This window comes from Notothenia coriiceps, unplaced genomic scaffold, assembly GCF_000735185.1.
Source record: "Notothenia coriiceps isolate Sejong01 unplaced genomic scaffold, NC01 NC01_scaffold00010038, whole genome shotgun sequence".
Taxonomy (NCBI): Eukaryota; Metazoa; Chordata; class Actinopteri; order Perciformes; family Nototheniidae; genus Notothenia; species Notothenia coriiceps.
The window spans coordinates 109,744-125,300 of record NW_011342739.1 but is presented as its reverse complement, the minus strand read 5'-3'; the positions used below and the strand labels follow the sequence as shown (position 1 = coordinate 125,300).

Here is a 15,557-nt window from a genome sequence, read left to right as displayed (position 1 = left end):
CGAAATAATTCATGCAGTCATATGGTCTATTAGCTCATTACGCCTCTTTACACACACACACACACAAACACACACACACACACACACACACACACACACACACACACACACACACACACACACACNATCCTGAGGCCTTAGTTTTGGTTTCAAATGACACAACATCATGTATGTGTTGCTTCTTTGGGGCTTGTTTTCATAGACCTGGTTGCTTATTTCTATCAATTTGATAGAAATAAGCAACCAGGTCTATGAAAACAAGCCCCAAAGAAGCAACACATACATGATGTTGTGTCATTTGAAACCAAAACTAAGGCCTCAGGATCACTTTAAGACTTGAACATGGTCATTGTTGTTTTGTAACATTGAATACAACATTTTAAAAAAGTATTTATAAAAAAAAAAAAAAAAATCCCAATCCCCGATTTTTTGAAAATCACGTGATCGGCTCCGATCCCCGATCACGTGATCGCATCGGGACATCTCTAATAATAACTGGATCGTATCAAAACCAATATAGTTCAGTATCTTGATCTTTGAGGTATTTAAAGGGGACCTACTGTATCATGCGAAATGCACTTTTTGATGTCTTTTATAAATAAATATGTGTCCCTGGTGTGTCGGGGAACTCACACAGTGTCAGAAAATAAAACCCTCTCTTTTTTCCTCCGTACCTAAATCTCTAAAAACGGGGGTACAACGGAGCTGATCCAGATTTGTGTCCGATATGACGTAATATCGGAAATGTGGACCCACTGCACTATCAGAAAGTTTCAGAAATAACCCTTGATAATCCATGATATGGCGCTTCATCACAGCAGTATTTAGTTCAGACAGTAGCTGCAGGGTCCCACATGAGCTCAGCCCCCTCCTTTTTTATTTTGTATAATTATTTTTTAAAGCTTTATACCCAAAATCAGCACTTTTGAAACAGGAAGTGAAATAGAGGGATATGAGGCATGGCTAGAATGTGTGATCTGTTTGGTACTTTGAGCAAAACACTTCAGAGACATGTTTTTTATATATCTGAGACCTATGCTATTGCCGAAAAATAGCATGATAGGTGCACTTTAAGTAATACTGTAAGCCAAATATCTATAATTTTTCTCAGTTCATTTTGTAAACATGATATATCTAATATACCTATTACTTTATAGCATGATAAAGTATCCGTATTTTACACCTCTAATGCCCGCCGAGCAATATTTAATTTTGCCCCTCTCTGTCTACAGAGAGCCCTTTAGATATTCATAAAACAAACTTTAATGCCACTTTTGTAATGTTCTAAGGTTTTTTTGTAATACACATCACTGAATTGCTGTCACAAACTATAATCTATTTACCTCCCCATGGAAGCTGTCAAACTTGTTATTTTTCAGTTTATTTATTTCAGTAAATGCAACACTTAAAATAAAAACTAAGAGGGCGTTTATGTTTTTATGAAGTCGAGACTGTTTTACGACCGCAAATGCCTGCCTCCCCAAGTGTCTCGTTCACAAGGTGAAAGCTTCCCCTACAAACCACAGACACACAATAACATGTTAGATTGAGGCCGATTGTGTTTTTATGAAAAGGAAGGAAAATGCTGTTGTCACAGGAATACTATATTTATCTTGTCATGTAAATATAAACACCACTACGAATTCTTAACACAGTGGTTGTCTACTCCTAGTTAATTATCAAGTTAATTTGTGAAATCACACTAATCTAACAGCTTTGTTAACAAAATTACAAGAAATATATTTCTTGATTTGATTAATTCGTTTTTTTTTGTTATGCCACTACATTCTGCACTCAGTCTCATTTACTTAATTTGAGCTGATGAAAAGCATTTCTCATCCCTACAACTTCTTTCCACGCCACTCAGTGCTGAACCTGACCCTGATCGACCTCCCGGGAATGACTAAGGTTGCCGTTGGAGACCAGCCCGTAGACATCGAGCACCAGATCAGAGACATGCTCCTGCAGTTCATCACCAAGGAGAGCTGTCTGATCCTGGCCGTCACTCCTGCCAACACCGACCTGGCCAACTCGGACGCTCTGAAGATCGCCAAGGAGGTCGACCCACAGGGTGAGCGCATAGCTGTAGATTCATTAAAAGGTCAAAGAGCAGGCCCATGAACACAACTCTCATTCGAATACTTTTTTCTTAATGTCAACAAATATTGATTTACGGAGAATATTGTGTCAGTATAAATCATGCTGTGAATTTGAAAACCACTGACATTTTTTGGACATGACTTAGATCTGGAGTTATTGAACATGTTTGGATTACACAATGCTACAAAGCTACTGCTGGAATCTAATTCTATAAACAAATTGTTGATATTGTAGCCTTATCTTTATAATGCAGAAATATCAGGTTTAATCAGATTGAATAGACATGGAAATCAGCTGTGCAGCAATCCAAAGCTGATTTTGAATTTGAATACCACTGTTCTGAATTAAGCTTTGAACTTTTGCTTTTGTTTATTATACATGCTAGTGCTATTTGTCACGTTTCTCTAGTTACAAAATCTTTCTAGCTGTTTCTTAGACAAGCCTCTGCTAGAAGAAAGGTCAAAGACACTCAGATAATTATTCTGTGTATCAGTCATTTCCCTCTGCATTATTATAGAAGGGAACAATGTTATGATTTACGATTAATCAGTTTAAGTTGATGTAATAACACTTTATCATTTGCTGCAGGTCTGCGTACTATTGGTGTTATAACAAAGCTGGACCTGATGGATGAAGGGACGGATGCTAAGGAAATCCTAGAAAACAAACTCCTACCACTGCGTAGAGGTGAGTTTTATACACAAAAAAACACATTCTCAGACTTAGTTTTTGACTCTAGAGTGACTATTTGTGTTGTTGTGTGCAGGGTACATTGGTGTGGTGAACCGCAGTCAGAAAGACATTGATGGGAAGAAGGACATTCGTGCCGCTCAGGCAGCAGAGAGAAAGTTCTTCCTGTCTCACCCCGGCTACAGACACATAGCAGAGCGTATGGGCACACCACATCTACAGAAGGCACTCAACCAGGTTCCCCATCAATTGTTTGTTGTGCAATCGCAATGTGTACTTCACTTCCTTCCATGCCCTTTGATATTTGAAATAACCCTAGTTACTAACCTCTGTCTCTAGCAATTGACCAATCACATCAGGGACACTCTGCCTGGACTGCGCAGTAAATTGCAGAGTCAGCTCCTTTCCCTGGAGAAGGAAGTGGAGGAATACAAGAACTTCCGTCCAGACGACCCAACACGCAAGACCAAGGCCTTGTTGCAGTGAGTGATTCAGAATATTGCTGCTTATAAGAATGTAGCAACCATTAGGTCATTCTTAAACACCTAGCATAACGTGTTGAGTAGTTGGCCTACAATTGATGATGTTGAGATTAACTGTTTTGGAACAATTCACATTCACTGTTTTAGAGTTAAAGGTCACCTATTATGCAAAATCCTCTTGTTCATGTCTTTTATACATAAACATGTGTCCCCTCTGTGTAAAGAGATTCTGAAAGTTTCAGGAAAAGAGATTCTCTCTCTTTTTGTCCTGATCCATTTATATAAAAACCTGTCTGTAAATGAGCTGATCAGATATTGGCCACTTTATGATGTCATAATGATGTTTTGGCTTCTGTAACCATTAGCCAATAACCAAACAAGGTAACCCCCCCCACCCCCACCTTATCACCTGAATCTCCTCCTAGAGCACCATTGTGTTATTTTTAGCCAAATATCTTGCAGAGGGGCGTGGGGAGCGGCACCTTATTTTCATCTAAAGTAATGGCGCTTTTCCACTGCAGGACCTAGCACGGCTTAGTACAGTAACCATTATGGTTAGGCCTTGGTAGGCCAGGCTCACTTTATACTGCGTTTCCATTACAGTTTAGTACCTGGGGTAGTAACTATAGTAACGCAGTGTAGGCGGGGCGATCGGCTGTTCGGAGGGCGGGGGGACGCTGCATAAAACTGTCATCTTCGATGCGAACCACAAAACCAAAACATCAGCCGTTAGCTTTTAGCACTCAGAACTCACAGCTCCTCATATCTGTTCAGAAACTAGACAAAAGTTAAACAAGTACAAACCACAGACTGTCTGTGTCATGGCGAATACAGTAGGGCTGTCCCGAATAAAAATTTTCAGCAGCGAATATTCGTTTCGTGCGGGGGGTGCGTAGTAATCAGCAGCGAACCGCTTCGACGCGTGTATTTCGGTTTATTCACGGCATTCTTTTTGTTATTCTACAGTATTGTTGTTTTATAGTTATTTGTTAATGTATATAACCCAAATTGTGTTCTTTGAAATTGAAAAGGATATTGCATTGTGTGTGTTACTTTCGTTGCAGTTGTATAGTTAGTGTAATGGCTTGGCTTGGCTTCCTATTTTGTATGGACATGCTTTTATTTTGAAGGAGAGTTAGCTCTGTTGACAGGAAGTTGTTGTTGCTATGGAAACAACGTGACGGAGATTAATGGAGAAAAAGTCATATTTACATATAAAGACGGAGAAAGTAAACGATAACGTTTATGGTTAAGTGTTANGGAGGAACCAACATCCTTCTGACTGCTTTTCTGTTTTTGTTTTGTTTTTGTTTGTGTTTTTGTTCTTGTTTTGTTTGTCGACCTGACTCATAATGTAAAGCGTCTTTGGGTCTAGAAAAGCGCTATATAAATCCCATTTATTATTATTATTATTATTATTATTATTAAGAGAAAAGTATTTTATTCTTCTGCACTCCCTCTCCATCCAACAGAGGACTAGGGTGAGTGACGGGGTTAAAACATGTTGATTAGTTCCAACAGCAACATAAACATGAGGAGGCAATAACATTATTAGTTAGACATGCGGGGAAAAACGACTTTAAAGTTTGAAATCCACTTTGTTAAAGTCAGAGGGAAATGTTAAACCAATTGACATTAAGAAAGAGGAGATAATGAGATGCTTTAGTTTGAATACTTTTTGCTAGTAGATGACAACTGCCAAGATGGTTGTAGATGTATGCGTCACACGTATTTGTTTAAGGTGTACGGTTACTTCTGAGATGAACTCCAAAGGAAAACAACATTTGAATGATTACAATGAAACGAGCCCATTGAAATCATTGGAATGTATCCCAAAGCCATGACCAGTCCCCATACGACATTACAAACAAATTTGATTCGCTCTGAATACAGAAATACTCATTAGGAACGTGGAGACTGGTGGGTTTTTGGATATGTATGTCGTTTTAGAGGGAAATGGTTTTTTACATACATGTACTTTAAAAAGAAATCATTGGAAATTAATGCAAAGAAGATTTCAAAGAATCAAAATGTTTACTGTGTTGTCGATTAAAATCCCCCCTCCCACTCCCTCCCCGTTTCGACCCCAGCGATGTTAGGGATGATTCTCACGAGGCACACTTTCACAATGCACGAGGCAGCAGCAGAGGTATAAACCCTAAGACATGAGAACTGACGCCACTCCACGGTCAGTGATTGAGGATTTCTCTCTGAGGTCCTTAACAGGAAACACAAAGAATTGCCAAGTGCAATAATCTCTTGGAATTATAATGTCCTGTTTAAAAATATTGGGTGGAGAAAAAGTGAAATGTTAGTAGCAACCCAGATGTGTCCAATTAAAGACAATTACTGTCTTAATAAACTAAACCAAGAATTACGAGTGAACCTGCCGTGTGTTACTGTTTAGTCAGTTCCAAATTACTGGTAACTGCGTGCTAAAGCTAGAATTGATGTTGATATGAATTTCATCTGGAGACTCTACCTTCTCCTCTTGGACCTCTCCTAGTACGCCAAGCTGCAGAGGGGTAAAACAACTCATTATGGTGAGGTATACATTCCTGTATGTGCAGGAAGCCGTTTGTCCTGTTGTCTCTCAGCATTCTGTCTTCTCCACCCTAACCATACTGGCTGACCTGTGTGTTGGCCTCAGTCTCCTGCATGGCCTACCCCTGCTGCCCCCGGCAGAGCGCGGTTAGAATATTTCGGGTACTTACCAGAATCTCACCCTGCAGTTAAAAGGAAGGTGAGGGAAAATTCAAGCAAAGGGGAGCAGGCAAAGATAAGGAAGAGATGAGAGATGGGAGGTGAGGAAAAAGGGAGCAAGTGGAGAGTTGGAAGGAGAGAGGAAGTAGAGAAAAAGAGGTCAAGATAAGGATGGAAAAAAGGGGTAAGGAATGATATGTTTGAGGGGAGCGAAAAAAAAGGAGGAAACAGAAAGCAGTAGTCCAAGATGGTGGAGGCAGGAGAGAAAAAGAGAGAGAAAGAGAGAGAGAGAGACAGGGCAAGAGAGTTACATGCAATTAGAATTACTTCAGGTATACAAACATTTGGTTATGTCATTTGTTGCTCAGTTGATCGATGCAGTGTCCATGCACATTCTGAAATCTCCATTCGAAAGATGCTTGTGGGTTAATGGCCAGCCAACAAAACAACCAACAGCATCCTGTGATTACGTTTTGCTTCGCAGTAGAACAACATGCCTGGGTCACATGCAAACAGCAATTAATATAGTCGTGGGAAAAAAACAGCTTGAAGGAGGGAAGCTGCGTCTTCTTTCGCTTCATTAAAGAAACCCTCCCCTCACTGAAACTAGAATCTCTAACGCTGGTTAGCAGTCTCAAAATCATGTTTCAGGATTTTAGCAACACACATCGAAATTCAACATACTTTAATATCAGTCTGTATAAAACAGAAAAGAAGAAGTACCAGCTGTGTGGACAAGCCCGTTCCATATGAGGATTAGAAATAAAGGAACCGGCATTAATCAGTAGTTCAAATGATAAACAGTGGAGGTATCTTTAACAGTTTGATAGGTTGCGATAGATTAATGGCGATGAGCTTAATCACTTCTGAAGTGAGATATATTCACATGGGTGACTAATAGGCTGGTAATGGGAGACATCAGTCAAGGTAGGTTAAAGCTGGGATTGTTGAAAAGGCCAGAGCCGGGTGATAGGACTTACCTGGTTGGGTATGGGCCGCTTCTTGTTTGCAGCTGTGTTTCTCTGCTGGGCGCTGTCATTACACACAGATGGACAGAAAAGACAATAAATATGATTGATGAAAGCACAACAAACACAACCCGTCTCAAGTTATTTAAAAATATATACAAGGCGTGCACAAAATGTCTTGCAACACTTATCTGCGTCTCATGAGTGATAATGACCAGATAACCAATCATTTCACATTGGTGTATTTCAAAAAAGTGAATAACCTGTATATAAGCCACGCCTGGGGGGGAGAAAGGCTAAGGTGTCGTGACCAAAGATGGAGGATTTCATATTTCAAAGCAGAGACAAAATGTAACTGATATCACTTTTTTTTAAACGCAACAAAAACAATTCAGACTCTTCCAATGTACATTTATTTAGTTTAATATGTACATAAAAAACATTTCTTGTCTTCCTGTGACATTGTCAAAAACATCCAGACTGACAATGACATATTTGACTCTATTAGGCATGCTGTTGTTATTCTTCTACTGTGTGTTTCCTGGTAGAATGGATAGCATAATTGGAATAAATGACCTATTACTGGGCTGATGTATATCTTAAAATCGCTAATATATACGGATACACACATACAGGAAGTTGAACATTGCCCGCAGAAGATTTCTAACAACATGGAGAGTCAAAGTGTCCCTCTCACTCACACACCACCCTACATGCCTTCAGTTAGCCCACCTGTTGCTGCTGAACACTGGGGGGCTACCATCATCCAGCCTTCTGTAGTCAAGACTGAAAGTGACGTCATGAGAACCGTTAAACAGCCCTGGCTAACCTCCAACACATTACTGCAATCCGCTCGCCATGCAGAGGCTAGCATGAACCCGCACACACACAAGCGGCGTGCTTTATTACTCAGTCACCGGCACGACCCACGCAGGGGGGGACTACATGCTACTACACTAGACTACGAGAACGCAAGCACAAAGTCTAAACCGCTCAGAGATAAACCACAAAAACAGTGCTTTACAGTGTGCAAATGTGTTTCAAATGCACACCAGCAGCTATCAGCAAATGCAGTAAAACATCAACACCCTCCATTGTACAGTACGCATTCTTCATCATGGCGGTCACACAGTCGGCAGCAGACAGGAAGTTTATCTGGCAAGTAATCGAGCATGACATGATGGCTTTGTTTAGAGGAGTATTATTGTTACATGCGAAAAGGGGGGGAGAGGTGGGCAACTAATGTGACCTTTATCATTATGGCATCCACATCCCCAAGGGAGCCTCATGCTCTGATGTGGCTGGATGACTAATTAGCATACTACATCACACTGTAGCACGGCTGCTTACAACATGTGGCTAATTATAAGCAACACTTTGATTAAGAAGAAGTGATGCGGTGGGGAACCTGTTTCTGAATCAGCAGCTGGGTTCCACATGTATTTGTGGCTAGTAGTGACATGATTACAGCTCTTTTCCTTTCTAAATGTACAGAATCACAAGTGCACTTCAGACAACGGGCAAACCGGAGTTAATCGGATTCACGATGCCTGTACTGAGACTTCAGGTTCTGGAAACACGCTGCGAGTTGGACTAAAGAAGGCGGGTGTACATACTTAGCAAAGCCTATGAAGTCCTCATGATTGGTGTTGATGTAGGACAGCTCAATGTCAATCAGCAGCAGAACCTTGATTAGAGACCAGAAAATCATGATTAGGATGGAGAGCTCTCAATTAAACGTCACTTACAGAGGGCAGTAAGAGAGAGCAAGTTCACACGACTAATACTTCACCTTGAGGAAGATTACAATTTAAGATACATGCATAGCTATACCAATATAGACTGATATTCCCTATGTTTTTTTAAACTGCAGATGAGAATATGACTTATTCTATAAATTTCAGTTTATAATCCCTACGAATCTACCTGCCTGCCTGCCTTACTTTTGCTTTAAATAATGAGTTCTAGAAAAAATGCTTTCAAAATGTTCAAGTATTTCACAATTAATTTAGACATTTAAATGTGTAAACCTTTATGTTTTCATTTGAAGAAAATTGAAAGACTTAATACAAACTGTGCTAATGCAGTACAATTATTTTAAGGTTGATCAAATAACCAATTTACAGCTTATAAAATTGTGGTTTATTTGGTTCTCTGCACAAACTAAGTTAAAGAGACTGCTAACATACCGACACTAGAAACTAAACACTTTATTTGATGTCTTTTGTTATGTTTCACTGGCAGCTTGCATATGGATCAATAAGCTAACACTAGCCCACGTCTACTTCGTGTTGCCTCCCCCTTCCAAGGGGCAACAAGAGGGGAAGTATCTTCCTCCCGCCAGCACAATATTTCTAGCAGGGCCACATATGAAATGTAGATTGGAGCTCTTACTGTATTTTTTTCCACATATGAAAAAGACAAACATGAAAGGCTGGCCTGAAGGCACTTGAGAGTCCATTTGTTCAACATCCCAGCGACTCACCTGGTCCTTGGTCTTTCCTTCTCTCTCTCTCACGTGGGTGGTGACAATCCTCTCAGTCTCCTCTCTCAGCCTTGGGTAAGAATTGAGCTGAAAAAGCAACATACCACATTACTGCAGCGTTGAACGGAGAACACACACACACAGACACACACACACACACACACACACTTGCATGTGAGCTTGAGCTTAGTAACACTTACCAATAAGAATCAGAGAGAAACAGGAGTGAGAATAAATAGAGAACAAAGAAAAGGGAAAGAGATAGTCAAGTGACATTTCATTGTCACACATGTCCAAACAACTACAGACCAACACACATAAAACAGACTAAGTAAACAATGACCATCTGTTCTACAAGGTGATAAGGCTTTTACCATCAGCCAGGGATGACTTGGCCAACAACGTAATGCTACGAGTTTGCCATGGGCTTAAAGAGCTCTCCAGGGATTGAAAGCCAATTACAGATTGACTCATAATGTGGAACGAGCGTTGTGTGCTTGCCGTTTCACCTCACTATATTTGCATTTTTTTTTCAGTGCTGTGTAAGCTTGTTCTTGGATGGGTGACTGGGATCTGATGTTTGTTACATTGAGGTAAGAGGATTGAGGACTAAAGAAAAGTGAAACACACAGGCTGCACACTTCTAGGGGGTCGCAATTGATGAATGTAAGAACATGTACGAGTTTCTACATTCACACATTTTTGTAACCCTACTCATTGTAACTTTGAGGAAGCATTTTGTTTAGAATATCAATGTAGAAACCTTTCAAACAAACGGAGTAATGTCTTAATTGTATGCAATGTCAATACATTCAGGACCGTCATCTCTAACTGATGGTAGAGTTTTGATAATATTGATATTAGTGAAGACAAGATGAGAAAGGGAAGTGACAGAATGGGGTGAGGGAGAGATAAACAGGGGAAAGTGTGTATGTACATCCAGTGTGTATGTTCAATAATACAATAATGTGCAGTGACTCCATTGGTCCACAAGATGGCAGTGAAGCACCGTTGCTATGGAAACCCTTCATTCAAGCTGCCACCGCATGCATTGGCTATTAGTTTCAACATCTCTTTACTAAAATCACTCCCTTTCTATCACATTCAGCAAAGAGCTGGATGTCAGACCAGGAAGCAATGTGGAAATGGAAAATATTTAAATGCTTTAATGAGCAATGATACTGAGGTCAGACGACATGGGGGAGCTGTCTGATGGAATGTTTTGTGTTTGAAATTTAAATCGTGTTTTTTAAGTCAGTACTAAATCTGAATGGTATGGAGACTTCCAGACGTGGGAAGAGTGGAGATGGGACGATACACACATTGGAAGCAGTGGGCACGGATGGCAAGGGTGGGAATGGGACTGATTTCACTTGGGTGATCTTTTTACTAGGATGACAGAGGTAGACATTTCGAAAGAAAAGGAATTCCTTCTCTTGTCATGCCATCATCCCAGCAGGGGGGTCCCTGGTTACCTTAACAGCACACTTCATGACGAGCGCGGTCAGCTCGGACACCACAAGGTCCACACATTTGAGGCTGGGCTCTTTGAGTTTGAGGATCTGCTTTTTGACTATCGCCTCGAAAGCCAGGTCAGGGGTGAAGAGCCCCGTTCTGAAAGGTCATGGGGTTCAGAGTGCAGAGTGGTGGTAGAGAGAGAAAAAAGGGAGGAAATAAGAAAGAAAAAGAAGAAGAAAATCCAGAAAGGGGAAAAAGAGGACAGCCAGGAAAGAGAAAGACAAGAAATAGAGTCTTTGTTTAGTTAGTGGTTTATAGTTGCAGACAAACAAACCAAGCAGTGCAGAAGGACAAGCCACAGGTCTTTCACATCCTCTTCCCTGAAAAACCAGTTCCTCTAAAATTGCGTCAATAAGGCAGAGATTTCACTTACAACTCAATACCAAATTAATGCCTAAGACTAATCCATGTTTTACTGGCTATGTGTACTGAGCTATGAGACCTGCAGCTTTTCCAGGAGAAACCAGAGATGCTCAGACAGGTTGAGTCCTTGAAACATCTTGTATCCACGACGACACGTCACCCGTCACAACACTCCACAACACGACAGCGCTGCCTGCACGGGGCTAATGGAGCCGGGCTGGGCTGAGGGCAAACCGCACAGAACGTTCTTTTGTTTTTAGTTAACTGATCTTTCTGGGATATTGTAGGAAGCTGTTGGCTAAGTTCTGGGTCAGCGTACCCTCTCCCACACCCCCATGTCGCCCCCTGCCCCGTGTCTCGGCTGGGTCGGGATATGCCAGACACCTGCAGTACCTTGTTGGTGCACTGCCTGACTGTGTTGATGAGCTCCTGAATGACCAGATCGATACATTTGAGACAGGGCGTTTTCAGCTTAACGATCTGCTTTTTCACGATGACCTCAAACGCCAGGTCTGGAGTGAACAGCCCCGTTCTGAGGATGCACAGAGAGACAGAGGCACAGCGGCACACAGATGGGACAGTTAACAGACGGGTAAGCCGACAAAACAGATGAATAGACTGATGATTAGGTACAAAAAAAATAAAAAAGGTGACTGAAAAGGTCTGAGGTTATGGACAAAGAGACTATTAACATGCCGACAGCACCAACAGGTGGAGAAAAGATAAAGTGTCAAATAAGGCCAACCACAAACAAGATATGATAACAGACAGGGAAGAATTCATTAGCGCTAAGACACATGTAACACAAAACCTCATTTTAAATGAATGCCTCATCAAACAGAAACAGAAAAGGATGGTGGGTGGTGCTGAATTGAGGAGATAAGGGGATTTATATTTAACAGCGGGAGAAAGAAGAAAAGGGGGAAACACATTGCACAAATAACATAAAACACTTTTACTTGTACTTTTAGCCTGTCATGGCAAAGATTGATTAGAAAAACTTGTATGAGGGGAAAGAATCCAAGTGTGTGGTCACAGCAGTGTCATGTATATTAAGCTCTGTAGGGGGCTTCTTTGGAAGTGAGGCAGTTTTGTTTTGTTGCTGTTCCACTTGCCTGACACCATGGACGTTCTTGATTGCGTGACTGATTTCTCGCCTTAGCTCCTTCTCATCAAACACAATCTGGTAGAAAGAGGAAAAAGATGCTAATTATATTTTAACAAATCTTAAAATACTGAAATCTTTGTGAAAACCAAAACACTGTAAAAACTGCCCTTCAGACTTACCTTGACCAGTTCGAAGGGGAAGCGTTCGTGGAAGAGGCGGTTAATCTTTGCGCCCCCCGACAGCTCGTTGGTGTCCACCTGGTCCCCTGAGCCCTCAATACACTTCTCAAAGTCCACACCAAACTGCTGCACCATCCTGATCAGAGTCAAACACAAAAGATTACAACTATAGCTTGAGGCTTCTTGAACATCCCAGCAAAAAACCCTGTTCTGTAGAGTAATGCTAACTCCACTAGGGGTAGTTCCGGCTCAGGGCTGCCTTTTCACCTTTTTTCTGGCCCTCCAAAATCGAGGTTCATACCGGGCCAACAACCGAGCTGAATATGCTAAACTAGTGACGTAAACACTCTCGACTGCTGAATGGTCAGGGAGAATCGCTGGCAAGGGGGCTACAACTACAACAAAATGAACATATTTGACCGTGATTTAATTGTAATACACGTATGAAAATAATGCCGAAGTAACAACATACTGATACCGGTCTGCAGACAAGACGGCAGGCGAAAACCTTTTAAAATGTGTGTTTTCTGAATCGGATCGATCAGACCTAAGCTAACGTTGTAATGATGCTCCCGTCCCACAGCTCCACAACAAACAGGCCTACAGACATAAATAAATCACGCGACTGTATCCTAGGGCCTGGATAGCCCCAAATATCCGAATATTCGTTCGTTGGAGTACTATTCGCGGTTTCAATTGTTCGGCTTATTTCAGATATTCGTTTTTTAATTTTTTACTGAATTGAAAAATATCCAATATCAACGCTAAGAAGCTTGTGGCCGTCTTCCGGGCGGGTGCCTAACACTTAAGCCACCCATAAACGTTATCGTTTACTTTTCTCCGTCTTTATTATGTAAATATGAAGCTTTTTCTCCATTAATGCTCCGTCACGTTGTTGTGCCATAGTCNCTGTGAAAAGTGTGTTCTACTGCTAAGACAGAAAAGCAGTCAGGAGGAACGTCAGGTCGACAAACAAAACAAAAACAGAAAAGCAGTCAGGAGGATGTTGGTTCCTCCTGACTGCTTTTCTGTCTTAGCAGTAGAACACACTTTTCACAGATAGACATATTGTACTTTAAGTGCATGGCGGTGTATGTGGGGAGAATATGGAGGCTCAGAGCTAAAAGGGCTCCTGCATGGCCTATGCTCTGAACTCGGCCTCTTAGTCTGGTGTATTTCCTGCCTCCATCTCCCATGTTATCGTTTCACTTTATGTCTCTTTATTAAGTCTGGGAGATTATCTAACTAGCCATCTCTCTATATCTATTACTTTACCCCATTCTTCTGCACTCATTTCTCCTCATTTTTACTTAAACAGTTGTCCTGTTAACCCCACTAACGCTGCTTTTTAGAAAACAACTAATACATAGTCTAGCTTTAAAAGTAATTAATGCTTTTTTTTTAAAAACAACTAATACATAGTCTAGCTCTAACTGACCCTCTGACACCAACATACCACCGTCGACCTTTGCTCTTTGACTCTGAGTTGAGGCTCTGGACACCATCTGGTCCTGTTTGTTTGTTGGTTTAAAGATTTATTTTCTGTCGAAAAAGAACCACTTTTTAGGATCTTCAATCAATCCATTTGTTCCCTTTTGTATACATTTAGCAATGTAACACACAGTATGTATTACTCTGCATGCATTACTGTCCCTTTGATCACTTCATGACGTTTAATAATTTTTCCATTTAATCCTCACTATGAAATGCATGTTTACTTAATACTAGACTCATTACATGTTGAATATTAAGACAATAAGATAAAATAATACCACGTATACAGTGAGCCAGCAGGTAAGAAGGTAAGGTTTTATTAGTGTCAGTCACATCCCAGTACACCTATGGGGCCCTTATGTCACCAATGAATAAACTTGATTGATAAAGCTGTTTTCCTTCGCCCTCCTGTTGTCCCCCTCCCCCCCCCCCCATCACCCTTTGCTCTCCCCTATATCGTCTCCTCCCTGTGTAGGTGATCAGGAAAGGCTGGTTAACCATCAACATCAGCATCATGAAGGGAGGCTCCAAGGAGTACTGGTTTATCCTGACTGCAGAGTCCCTGTCCTGGTACAAAGACGAGGAGGTGAGAGGCATTTCTGTGTTCCACTGGAGATAAAGATAGCTCAGACAAGGTGACATGATAAATAATGCATACAGATGAATATGTAGCAGAATTAGAATACATTTTCCAAGGTGGAGATTTGGCAGCTGGAGGTGTGTGCGTCCCAGCCCAGCCTAACCAATGTGCAGACTACTGTTCAGCTGTAGCCTGATGAACAGGTAGTCTGAACACTGGGCAGGCGGGGGGGTTAGGATGACTCTGATGGGAGGAAAGACCCCGAGGTCATGGCGGCTGCAGGTCGCTACCCTAGGACAGTAGGACAGAGGGCGCAGAGAGCAAACATTAGCCCAGTGGAGCAATCGCACATTTTGAAAAAGCCACGTACATAGAAAGTGACTGATAGTATCTGGAGCCATACTGCTGAATCATGGTTATACTTATTATGTTAATAAACGTTTAATATCTCAAAAATAACTTTATATAACAAATCTAGCCTGCACAATGTTTTCAACCAATTGAAGCAAAGAAAATCAAGAGAAGGTTGGCTGCATTCCGTCTTCGCTAAATAACTACAGTATGTGCACACTCGCCTCTACCATTTTTTCAAATGATTTATAGTATAGACATTTTCAAATAGTGTATGAAAGATCGATTAAGTTAACCTGATTCAATCAAACGGTCAGTTTAACTCACGACTTAACATTTGAAAACAGTGGTTTAAAGTGCAAAAATCTTTACTTACCGCTCTACCTTCTTCCCAAGGCCTCGGTCGTGTCCATTCTTAAAGCAGAATAAAAAGACCACTAAAAGAAACCACTATTAACCACGGGTTAAGACGACCTCGAGTCCAGTGGCCTCGGTGTGTCCCAACACTAACCGACACGGAGCATTTTGCGTCGCTC

At 41.2% G+C, this 15,557-nt stretch overlaps 2 protein-coding genes across 4 annotated transcripts in view; one reads left to right on the top strand and one right to left on the bottom strand.

Annotated features, from left to right (window-relative positions):
- Nucleotides 1-15,557, top strand: part of LOC104945825 (dynamin-2-like) — a 31,857-nt gene that overhangs the window by 9,725 nt on the left and 6,575 nt on the right. The window contains exons 4-10 of the mRNA XM_010771548.1: nucleotides 1,868-2,071; nucleotides 2,689-2,787; nucleotides 2,867-3,027; nucleotides 3,130-3,272; nucleotides 10,888-11,049; nucleotides 11,597-11,819; nucleotides 14,566-14,676. Of these exons, the coding sequence (XP_010769850.1) occupies nucleotides 1,868-2,071; nucleotides 2,689-2,787; nucleotides 2,867-3,027; nucleotides 3,130-3,272; nucleotides 10,888-11,049; nucleotides 11,597-11,819; nucleotides 14,566-14,676 (1,103 nt within the window). The remainder of the gene's footprint in view (nucleotides 1-1,867; nucleotides 2,072-2,688; nucleotides 2,788-2,866; nucleotides 3,028-3,129; nucleotides 3,273-10,887; nucleotides 11,050-11,596; nucleotides 11,820-14,565; nucleotides 14,677-15,557) is intronic.
- LOC104945817 (dynamin-2) lies at nucleotides 4,653-12,754 on the bottom strand. Of its 3 annotated transcripts, none has more exons than XM_010771537.1 (7): nucleotides 12,597-12,754; nucleotides 12,425-12,492; nucleotides 11,703-11,841; nucleotides 9,429-9,515; nucleotides 8,560-8,630; nucleotides 6,956-7,007; nucleotides 4,653-6,472 (listed from the first exon to the last, which is right to left on the bottom strand). In XM_010771537.1, the coding sequence occupies exons 1-7, from the start codon at nucleotides 12,729-12,731 to the stop codon at nucleotides 6,329-6,331; spliced, it is 696 nt and encodes a 231-aa protein (XP_010769839.1). In that variant the 5' UTR covers nucleotides 12,732-12,754; the 3' UTR covers nucleotides 4,653-6,328. The 3 variants fall into 3 exon arrangements, with proteins under 3 accessions (XP_010769839.1, XP_010769840.1, XP_010769841.1); XM_010771538.1 differs by having other exon boundaries at nucleotides 4,653-5,998; XM_010771539.1 differs by lacking the exons at nucleotides 4,653-6,472; nucleotides 6,956-7,007 and adding an exon at nucleotides 7,446-7,729.